Consider the following 12,190-nt stretch of genomic DNA (forward strand, 5'->3'; position numbering starts at 1 on the left):
ACTGACTCTGAGCGCTGGTTGAGAGCGACACTGCAGGTAAAGCGCGTCCGCTTCATCAACTCCAATCTTACCGTTCAGAAGAAGTGTTAGAAATGAAGCGGATTCGGTAATACAAGCTTCAGCAACTCGGGGTGCCCCATACACCTTCACATTGGACAAGGGAGAAGGATTTTGGGCTGTAAGCTCCTCGTCTTGACTGTAGAGAAGCCCTGGTTGTGTCAGCGCTTTGTGGAAGCACGCTTTTCTTTCTGTCTGAGGAACTTCCAGAACCTGCTGCTGTTTTTCCCTCAGACTCTCGAGGATGAAGTCGGTTAAAAGAGGTATTGTGAGCTGTGTGATTTATTCTGGGTTACTTTTCTTTTCTGTGTGTTTGTTTATGGTGGCTGGTCAGAGAAGTGGTCAGAGACTTGTGGTCTGTTGTCTTTGAAAGGAATGTGTGAGTGGAGGGGGGTTATCGTGTGTCCGGAGCCAATGCGGCGTGTGTTTGCTTTTGAATGTGGATGTGGGGCTAGCTGGCTAAGCTAACGAACGAGCTCAGAGCTGAGCGTGGTGCCCATCTGGTGCAGAACCCTGGGCATGAGAAATAAACCTGTGTGTGTGTGTGTGTGTGTGTGTGTGTGTGTGTGTGTGTGTGTGTGTGTGTGTGTGTGTGTGTGTGTGTGTGTGTGTGTGTGTGTGTGTGTGTGTGTGTGTGTGTGTGTGTGTGTGTGTGTGTGTGTGTGTGTGTGTGTGTGTGTGTGTGTGTGTGTGTGTGTGTGTGTGTGTGTGTGTGTGTGTGTGTGTGTGTGTGTGTGTGTGTGTGTGTGTGTGTGTGTGTGTGTGTGTGTGTGTGTGTGTGTGTGTGTGTGTGTGTGTGTGTGTCAGGGTATCAGGATTGCATGTGGTTAAAGCCTGTTAAAGCAAATCCTTCCTTTACTTGGGAATACATTTGCTTTCTAAAATATATATTTGTGTTCTTTTTCTTTACCTGATAGTTTGGTACACCTGATATGTTTTGCTCATTTGACATGTTATTTCTATTTAACCTACAGAACTGTAAAATGCCTGGCACCTCATTGGCCCAGGGTCCAAAAAAGGATTTTGGGGAATTCCAGCTGCAGTCTTAAGAGCTTGAAAAGGCTGATTGTACTGGTGGCAAACTTCCAACATTGGTTGCATGCCTGGAAAAGTTTGGCTTCTGTGCCCCTCTGTAAACTGTACACTCATATAAAACTGGATTCCACATTAAATTAGGGTGAATTATTTCATTATCATACTTATTAAGTCAAACCGTTTGCACCCCTTGTATAAAGCCAACAGTTAAGCTGCTTATTTAAAAGTGGGGGTTGCCAGGTGGGGGGGGGGGGGGGGGGGGGTAAAATGCAGAATTGTTCTTTTACAAATTTCTAAGGACAATTGAAAGTTGACGGTGTATTTTGGAATTAAATTTTTTGAAATATTATTGTTTAAGGTCTTTACAACATTAGGAAACATGCATAGTAGAAATAATCAACATTCAACAGTGCAAAAACACAGTTGACAGTTGTCTGTGCATATTACTGTAGTCAGGACGTGAATCCTTACATTAAATTCATGCAAATTTTACTTAAGTCCTTTGTTTTTTTCTAGGAAGGTTAGAATTTGACAGTATTTAAGGATGGGCAGTGGTAAGATTGTAAGCATGAATTGAACATGCCATTCTAAAACATTCCTGCTATATCAACTACTGATTGAAACCCTGATGGACACAGATAGTGAGTGGAGTATGTTTGTTTATAATTTTACATCAGTGTAGAGCAGTTGCAGCCTAGTGGTTAAGGTACTGGACTAGTAATCAAAAAAGGTTGTCGGTTCAAGCCCTGCCACTGCCAGGTTACTAGATTGTACCCTCGATTGTTTAGATTGTATACAATCACTACTGTAAGTCGCTTTGGATAAAAGTGTCTGCTAAATGCCGTAAATGTATTGGAGGGGAGATTTTGAACCAATATATATGTGATTGTGATTACAGCCTTGGTCAGTGGTAGCTCAATGGTTAAGTTGCTGGTCTAGTGATGAACAGATTGGTTCTTATCGCACCTCCAGGATATGTTTTTGCTCTGCTGGGCTCCTGAGTGAGGCCCTTATAACCCTCACCTGCTTGCATTGTGTTTAGACACAGTTGTAATTCACTTTTGATAAGTGTTTACTTTCCAAATCTAATAGATCATGTATTTTTGTATTAATGTGGTCTACAGTAGATAAATGATTATGGATAAGAAACAAAACAGTCCTACAAAAAGTAATAAAACGCCTCTGTTTGTAGCACTGTTGTACTACAGCTGGCTGGTTTAGTACATCCTGCACTTGCGGTCCTAAAATATACACAATCCTTATATTAGTTATTATTAGATAAGATTAGAGTAGTAGTAGTAGTTATCTGAATTAGATAACTGCTAATGATAAAGATGCAAACAAGGCAAGCTTTAAATCCTAGATTTAAGCCAGCATGTCAACAGGTTTTGATTTCATGTTTATTTTCAGTCTATGTATTTAACAAAGGTATCTTTTGATGATGTTCTTTTCCATACTTAGATTGTCTTTTCTCATAGTATTTCAGCCAATCGTACTCTGTAAAAAACAATAGAAAACAGTCAATCTCTGAACCTGCTACTTGGAAACATGCTGTCAGATGTACACAAACAGTCTCGTGCTGCAAACACGTCAGATGTGCACCGTGCTGTATCGTCCAAACCCTATTGTTGTAATCCTGAGATTTACCGACTTAAACTTCGTATCCAAACTGTATGAAGGCAGGATATCACTTTGTCATATGCAAATGTTGTTTGCAGTTAGTCAGCTTGAATACTTTGAAGAGCTCGCAGGATATAAGCCGTGCTACCTTAAATGTCTGTCTCTTAAAATATCCATTTAATGATTTAGTTTGGGTGTGAGGAGTATCTGATCTAACATTTATTATTGTATTTGCATTAAAGGATTGTTTAGTTTAACACTAATCTTGTTGCTTTAATTTATAGCTAAATGTTTTTTCTAACTGCTGACCAAGTATACATGGACATTTTATATACTTTAACATATTTACATAACTTTAAAAACTAGTACTTTTTAAAAAATAGTACTCCAATAAAAAGCCATTTTCATAAACCTTTGAGTGTCTCCTTAAACATTTTATACATCAGAACAAATAAATTGCTACGTTTGCTCATGTGAGTAACATTATTCTCTTTTTTGACGTGTACAAACCTTTGAAATCGCCTGACCAGACCAACCCACCCACTGCTAAACAGCCTCCCATTTCACCCAAAGTCGCTGTAAAACAGGCACGTAAGCATGCGAGTGGACGAGTTTGGTATTTCTCATTGCAGACATGAATCTGGTGCATTTTAACTCATTGTTGCAACTGTGGCTTGCTGCATGTTTTGGGGGGTTGCTAGCTTTAGGACTTCCGAGACCAATGAAAACCCCTCTTTAGATTAATTATATACCCCCCCTCCCCAAACACACACTCACGCTCGCACACACTAAACCTCTTTTAGTGCTTCAGATGGATAGCACACACACTCCTTTGTTAGGGGAGGAACGCAGGAACTGCCACATTTCTGTCTGCTCCTGTGGCTTCGGGTTACACCGACACAGAGAAACGAGACACACTAGCACATTTCTGCTTCATTGTTTCCACACTGAACCTTCTCATGGCTAAATCCCAGCCATCATTCGCCCAGAAAAACTTCTTTTCTTGTTGATAAGTATTTCTAGTGTGATAAATGTGTCAGGATCAAATGGTTCATACGTCAGGGTGAGACGTCCAGCTGGATTTTGCATACTTGTCAACTTGTAGCCTATTTATATATAATATTCCTGATCTGAGTTTAAAACTTAGTCTTTTAGAAAACATTTATACTGGTTTAAAACTGACTGTCACAGAAACCACAACTTTCAGCAAGCAAGTTATAAGCCGGCTTATTCTGATCTGATGTCAGATTCAATTTGATTTCAGCTGGCATGTTGGGCCAGTATTAGTCTGGCACATCTGTAATGTATAAGGTTTGTTTTTCCTTCTCTAATGATGAGCTCATTCATCCATAGGCATAAATATAAATACATTTTTCTTGAACAGATGGTGGCACCATTGCAATTTTCAGTATCCTGCTGTTTCAGATTCCAGAACTATTATTGGGCTGGTGAAAAAACAAAGTATTTGAATTTTTTCAAATGGACTTGTCACGCTCCTAGTTTTCCTGTAAAGTTTGATGGGAAAGTCTGGACTGGACTGGTTCAGCATATTTCCCAGCTTGTGTGGTGAGTGGAACAGATAGGAAGCGTAGGGGGATGAAAGAAAGGAAATTAAAGGGTGGATAGATTCGCTCCAACTTCTCATCTGAAGGAAACTGATCATCCTTGACTCCGTTTGAAGGAAAATCCAGACCTTTCTTGTTTAATTTTACACCAAACTTGTTTGATTGGTTAAAATATAATCCCTAAAGAAACATTTGTGCTCACAGACGTCCTGTGTGACTACAAAAACATGCATTTGGACCATAGCTGACTTTTAATAATATTTTAGACATTTAGTGCACATGCATTTTTGTTGCTGACAGTATGTTTGTGTTGAGTTCAGTGTGTTTAGACAAGTGAGCGGGTTTCCGACCCTGATGTGGTCCTGGGAACTGATCTGGTCTACCTAAGCCATGTTTGTACTAAATCTTACCAGCTTTTGGAAGGATGAGTTGTCCGGGACTGTATGAAGTCATGGTTGATATACTTGCACTGTAAAGAACATAAATAAAGCACATTTTTGGGCAACCAAAAAAAACGAAGGCAAGGTTTTGCTTTTGCTGTTTGAGTTGTACCAACTGCTGGTGAAATTGCATTGATCCTGGCTTCATCTGGAGATATTCTGTGAGAGAGATTGTCTTACATTCTTTGCACTATATTCTACAACCTTATTTGATGTTCTAGGAGAAGACTAACTGCTGTTTTATTGACCAAGTGAAGTTATATAAAATAATAAATGCAGGCGTGTAAAACGTAAGAGTTTGGATTTTTCTCATTTTAAATCTTGAGATATGCAAAACCGACATATGCAAACTGAGGGTGGGTGATTGCTGCGTTACAAATCAGTGCTTTCTTCCTGTAAAGGTCTGTAAATTGTCTCTCTAAACAACCCAAGCATCAACAGATGGAAATAAATTTGAATAGCATTTTTAACAAACAGCATTAATTGGACAAAGACCTTTTGTTGGTTATTAGTTAAAAGGTTCATTGTTAACATTCCTCCTCCCAATACACCCTTTCTTTCTATGATGCCCACAGCAATAAGTGCATAACATCAAAGGCAAGGTTTTACTTTTACTGTTTGAGTTGTACCAACTGCTGGTAGAATTATATTGATCCTACTCGATGTGCCTGGTGAATTTGTGCTTCACCCATAATTAAAAGCACTTCAAGTAACATGAACTTGGCTGCCAACATGAACAGACGTTTTGAAACTAACTGCATATAATATCAGGTTACAGCAGTAGCCCAAGACCTTAAAGGCTAGCTAGAATGCTCATGAGCTAGTTTCTGGTGTTGCATTGTTCCAAATGAAAATCATTTTTCACCCCAACAGGTTTTGTAATCTTTTTTTTGAATGGAGCCAGACAAAGCAAATGTAAGACAATATGGCTCTACTTGTATATTTTGTACAGCAATTGTACATGTTCTTATCAAAGCATTAACTAATATGCTCCAAATATTTTTGAAGCAAAGATTTAACAAAAGGTTGTATTCTCCTAAACAGATAGTGTTCACCTCCTGCATAAGAGAACACTTATAAAAAACATTAAACACTGTGACATGCCTAGTCACGTCCTCTCAAAGTTGAATGACTACAATCTAAAGCAACAGTGTCTGTAGCTGCTCAAAGCAAAGTATAACCATGTGTTGTATTTGAATGCGTGTTCAGACCCCCTCTTCCCAGTTTAAATCCATTGTTGTGTCGTCTTATTTAAAACCACTATGGTCTGTTTTCTTTAGTCCATGAAGAGGAGCATGGAGGAGAGGCCGAGTTTTCTGCCATGTCAGACAGCGACCCTTATGAAGATGACACATACCCGCTTAACCTTTCCACCAGCAGCCGCGGAGCTTCTGCAAAACGCCGCAGGCGGGGAAACCTGCCCAAAGAGAGCGTTCAGATTTTAAAGAGCTGGCTGTATGAGCATCGCCTTAATGCCTATCCATCAGAACAGGAGAAGTTAAGTCTTTCAGAACAGACTGGTCTCTCTATCTCACAGGTGAGTGATGTCAAACACATATCGGCAGGTTTTACCCCACTATAAGAACTGACCATGATTAGTCAATGAATAACCGATAAATGACGAGCTTAGAGCATCTTTTTGGAATACAATAATACATAGGTGTGCTTCTTATCCCCAGTCTTCATGTAAAGCATTAATTAAAAACAGCATAACAGGGGAGCATAGCAGTAATGTAGAACAGTAAGGTGAACAGAAACGCTGTGAGCAGAACCAGTTCAACATCCAGAATGTAGATTGTAAGTTGATAGCATAAAGTTTATTACACGTTCTTACCAAACATGCTAATCATATAATAGCCATGCAAAATGATGCAAACTCTCCACATCATTCAACACAAACAGGCAACATGATTTTATTACCTAATTAAATCTGTCAGATGGGTTTAGTTACACTTCCCTATGCAGCTATCCAGCAGTGGCTGGGCTTAAACAAGCAATCGCCTGAATACCAGTCTAGGCTACCACTGCCCTCTTGGGTGTGAGTAGTGCTCATGGGTATTGGTTTTGGTTCTGTTCATGCCATGAGTGTACAAGATCAATCAGTAAAACTAAACAACAATTAACAGTGCAGAAAAAGATGTACAATAAACAGTGCAGCCAAATGGCAGTAGTTAGGATGAAGTGGACTGTACATTGTTGACGTCCAGCCTATACAGGTCCTTCTCAAAAAATTAGCATATTGTGATAAAGTTCATTATTTTCCATAATGTAATGATAAAAATTAAACTTTCATATATTTTAGATTCATTGCACACCAACTGAAATATTTCAGGTCTTTTATTGTTTTAATACTGATGATTTTGGCATACAGCTCATGAAAACCCAAAATTCCTATCTCAAAAAATTAGCATATCATGAAAAGGTTCTCTAAACGAGCTATTAACCTAATCATCTGAATCAACGAATTAACTCTAAACACCTGCAAAAGATTCCTGAGGCTTTTAAAAACTCCCAGCCTGGTTCATTACTCAAAACTGCAATCATGGGTAAGACTGCCGACCTGACTGCTGTCCAGAAGGCCATCATTGACACCCTCAAGCAAGAGGGTAAGACACAGAAAGAAATTTCTGAACTAATAGGCTGTTCCCAGAGTGCTGTATCAAGGCACCTCAGTGGGAAGTCTGTGGGAAGGAAAAAGTGTGGCAGAAAACGCTGCACAACGAGAAGAGGTGACCGGACCCTGAGGAAGATTGTGGAGAAGGGCCGATTCCAGACCTTGGGGGACCTGCGGAAGCAGTGGACTGAGTCTGGAGTAGAAACATCCAGAGCCACCGTGCACAGGCGTGTGCAGGAAATGGGCTACAGGTGCCGCATTCCCCAGGTCAAGCCACTTTTGAACCAGAAACAGCGGCAGAAGCGCCTGACCTGGGCTACAGAGAAGCAGCACTGGACTGTTGCTCAGTGGTCCAAAGTACTGTTTTCGGAAATCAAGGTGCCAGAGTCTGGAGGAAGACTGGGGAGAAGGAAATGCCAAAATGCCTGAAGTCCAGTGTCAAGTACCCACAGTCAGTGATGGTCTGGGGTGCCATGTCAGCTGCTGGTGTTGGTCCACTGTGTTTTATCAAGGGCAGGGTCAATGCAGCTAGCTATCAGGAGATTTTGGAGCACTTCATGCTTCCATCTGCTGAAAAGCTTTATGGAGATGAAGATTTCATTTTTCAGCATGACCTGGCACCTGCTCACAGTGCCAAAACCACTGGTGAATGGTTTACTGACCATGGTATTACTGTGCTCAATTGGCCTGCCAACTCTCCTGACCTGAACCCCATAGAGAATCTGTGGGATATTGTGAAGAGAAAGTTGAGAGACACAAGACCCAACACTCTGGATGAGCTTAAGGCCGCTATCGAAGCATCCTGGGCCTCCATAACACCTCAGCAGTGCCACAGGCTGATTGCCTCCATGCCACGCCGCATTGAAGCAGTCATTTCTGCAAAAGGATTCCCGACCAAGTATTGAGTGCATAACTGAACATAATTATTTGAAGGTTTACTTTTTTTGTATTAAAAACACTTTTCTTTTATTGGTCGGATGAAATATGCTAATTTTTTGAGATAGGAATTTTGGGTTTTCATGAGCTGTATGCCAAAATCATCAGTAAAACAATAAAAGACCTGAAATATTTCAGTTGGTGTGCAATGAATCTAAAATATATGAAAGTTAAATTTTTATCATTACATTATGGAAAATAATGAACTTTATCACAATATGCTAATTTTTTGAGAAGGACCTGTACAAATTAATCCAATCTGAAGATTTAAGCAGGCATGCCCAATAACCGATAAATGCCAAGCTTATAGCATTTTATAGGAATCTAAATACATAAGTGCGCTTCATATCCCGTCTTCATGCTTTATCCATTAAAAAACAGCATAACGGGGGAGCATAGCAGTAACATTGAACAGTGAGGTAAACGGAAATACAGTGAGCAGAACCAGTTCAACATCCAGAATGTAGATTGTAAGTTGATAGCACAAAGTTTATTACACGTTCTTACCAAACATGCTAATCATATAATAGCCATGCAAAATGATGCAAAATCTCTACATCATTCAACACAAACAGGCAACATGATTTTATTACCTAATTGAATCTGTCACTTGGGATTTATAAATATATATTCCCTCCACAATTATTGGCACCCCTGGTAATGATAATATGGAGAGATTCTGTAAGGAGAGCTGGTCTTAAATTCCCTCCTCTATATTCTCCAACCTTATTTGATGTTCTAGGAGAAGACTAAGTTTCACACTCCTACAGTTAATATTTTATATAACCCTGCTTTGTCAATAAAACAACACTTAAAGTTGGGATTGTTCTTAATTTTTATTTTGAGATGAAGCTAATTCACTCAACGTTAATTCCTTATTACTCATCTTTACAAAACTGACCCATGCAGACTAAGGGTGGGTGATTGCTGTTTTACAAATCAGCGAGGCATCAGCTGCTGGAAATTAATTTGAATGCCATTTTTTTAACAAACAGCATTAATTGAACAAATACTTATTATCAGTTAACTGGTCAATTATTGACAATCCTCCTCCCACCTTTTCTTTCTATGATCCCCACAGCAATAAGTGCTTACCATCTATTAAAATGTTAGACTCATTGGCAAAAGCAGAAGAACACAGTACTGTTCACCCACAGTGTTTAATCTAAACCTACGTTTGTCCTTGACTGAAAGTTAGGAGCTGCCGTGTTGTCAGAGTGCAGGAATGCAGGCGGTGAGGCTCTTTGCTTTGTGGCTTTACATAATTTCCTACTAATTCCATTAGAACCAGCTGTTTGAAAACATGCAGTTTACAGTTTAAGCACTGGAGGGTGTCTGTGTGCACCTCTATGATACCAGATACTATGGATATCTGACTCATCTGAAACATTTATGCCATGTACATGTCTGACATTTCTACAATTAAGTGTTCAGGACCTTCCTTAAGGGCCCAACAACAGCTACCTGGCAGTAGTTGGGCTTGAACCTGCAATCATCCAAATACTAATTCAGTACCTTGATCACTAGGCTACCACTGCCCTCTCGGCTATGAGTAGTGCTCATGGGTACTGGGTTTTGGTTCCGTGCACAACATGATTGTTAAAGGTCAATAAAAAATTAATAAAATTGACGGCAGTGGCTAGGACAAAGTGGACAAGATGCTGGTTTTATCTTATAGGCTGGACGACGACATTCTTAAGCTGTAGTCATTCGTTCAGGCATACCCAAACCCCTACCTCTGTATTGTCAAGCTCTGTATTATACATGATGTCCATGCTGGCAAAGAAGGACCAAAGACTTGCACACGTCCCATGAGACTCGTGTGACTTCATGATTTCTACATGGAGCCGTAACACGAAAAAACTTACTTTTAATACGCTAATTTGACTCTCGGCTGGGCGACAGATGGTGGTATAACGTCTTGGGCACTGCAGTGACAACTCCTACTGTCTGGTCCAGCAATTGTATGTAAAGAGAAGCTTGGTGTTGAAAGATGCATTTGACAGATTCAGATGTGTTAGAGGAGGCATACGCAGAACACAGAAAATGTTTTTATATTATAGTTGTGAGCATTGGGGAGATGGGTGGCACTTAACCACCCTTAACTGGTTTGGAACATGGTGTAATACTTCTCCCAACTACTTTTCTTTCAGATCTGTAACTGGTTCATCAATGCACGGCGGCGGCTGCTTCCTGAACTGCTTAGAAAGGACGGGAAAGACCCAACACTATTCACCATCTCCCGCCGTGCTGGCAAATCTGACAGCAGGTCTGTAGGTTCAGCCTCCCCAGACCACCCCTCCCCTACTTCCATTTCTGCACCTCGTCCTTCTGTCATCCGACCCGCCCCCGCGCTGGACCTGAGCATGCTGGGTAACACCGCGACCGCCATCCTAAAAGGCGCCGGCTGCTTGGTTGGATCTGGATTAACCAGTCAAGACGGAGGGGTGCAGACCCTCATGCAGATGGACACCCGGGGCCTGCTAAAAAGAGAGAGTATGACCGGAGCTCCTGGCCTCACTACTATTCCAGGCTCTACTTCCGGCAGCTCGAGTTTGGTCACCGTAAGTCCTACAGTTTTGCTCTTCAACACACCACCTCCTACACCCCCTGAGCCCTGCCCACATGATTTTAGTGACCTCAAGCTGCTGGTGGACGCAGCACTACAGAGAGCAGCCGAGCAGGACAATCGGAGACGGGAGGAGCACCAGCCTTCAGCAACAGGAGCTCCGAACGACGATCCAGAGCGAGAAACCAGCAAGTTGAACTCCTCACCAAGCGTGCATGAAGAGACTGTGTCCATTCTCCCTGTCTCTGTACCTCTGTTCAATACTCCGACTCCAGCGCTTTCAGCCAGCGGTGCCGGAAGTAACCTGGCAGTGGTGCCCCATAGGTTGGCTGAAGCTGTTAATTTTCAGCCAAACAGTGTGTGGAGTGTGGTAAGATCAGCCAGTCCACCTCCAGGCAGCGTCATGCACACCTGGAGCGCGCAGCACACACTCCATTCAGTCTCCGAAGCCGTCAATTAAGGGATGATCTGGCATGTCGGATAGCAGCTTTGACTGGAAAATGACCTTCTGTGTGATGGATTGGTTTGGATCAAGGGGAGAATGGATGGTCAGTCTGAAAGCAACGTTGTGCTTTCGTTGCTCTGACAAGTCTTGGTTGTCTTGAATGTGCTGGACGGTTGCTGGACAACCAGCAATAATGCGAGTTTACTTTATATTGGCTTTTAACGGACTATTACATTTTCACTATGTGAGATTAGGGTCCTTTATCATTTCTCTGCACAACAGCTTTTCACCACTCGATGATGCTGGGTCTGACGGGGAAGGTCAGCCCGATTTTTAAAGTTCTAAACTGGACTTTTTTTTATTTTTATTTTTTTTGGCCATGAGTTTTGCCATGGGCTTCAGACACCAGAGGTTGCAGCTTTTATCTTAGCGTTCTGTGCGTTCTGTATATTTTCATGTAATGACTGTACATACACTCTAGAGATCTGATTGTTCAACAGCTTCTAAAGGTCATGCCTTTCTTTCCAAAAGCCACCTGTATTGAAATCATTGGAATTCTCGTTTATTTAATGCAGGTTACATGCAGAAGGTGAATTAGCTGCGATATGGTTGAGATGTGTGTGTCTTTCTGTCTGTCTGTCTGTCTGTGTGTGTGTGTGTGTGTGTGTGTGTGTGTGTCTGTGTGTGCGCATGCTGGCACCTACTCAATGCTGCATATTTGCCCTGTGCAGTATTTCTGGGTGACAGGTAGACTGGTATCCTGATCAGAATGAAGTCATTAGAATGTGTTATCATAGCAAAACTTTGGGATCGTTTGTATGGATGTGTTTTTTTCAAACCGGCTTTTGATCTTGACTATATGGCCAAAAGTACTGGGACACCTGTCTAGTTACTGAGTTCATGCATTTC

General features: G+C 41.3%; 1 protein-coding gene across 1 annotated transcript; it reads left to right on the plus strand.

Annotated features, from left to right (window-relative positions):
* Positions 1-227: 227 nt before the first annotated feature.
* LOC134316717 (homeobox protein TGIF2) lies at positions 228-11,296 on the plus strand. Its single transcript, XM_062997147.1, has 3 exons — positions 228-320; positions 5,998-6,254; positions 10,421-11,296. Exons 1-3 carry the CDS (start codon positions 302-304, stop codon positions 11,294-11,296), a joined length of 1,152 nt encoding a protein of 383 aa, XP_062853217.1. The 5' UTR covers positions 228-301.
* Positions 11,297-12,190: the final 894 nt, after the last annotated feature.

The sequence above is a fragment of the Trichomycterus rosablanca genome, chromosome 6 (genome assembly GCF_030014385.1).
Source record: "Trichomycterus rosablanca isolate fTriRos1 chromosome 6, fTriRos1.hap1, whole genome shotgun sequence".
Taxonomy (NCBI): domain Eukaryota; kingdom Metazoa; phylum Chordata; class Actinopteri; order Siluriformes; family Trichomycteridae; genus Trichomycterus; species Trichomycterus rosablanca.

Excerpts from the sequence above, each read along its gene's own strand:
- LOC134316717 (XM_062997147.1), top strand. Across the intron at positions 6,255-10,420 it reads CTGGTCTCTCTATCTCACAG|ATCTGTAACTGGTTCATCAA; the intron begins GTGAGTGATGTC and ends CTTTTCTTTCAG.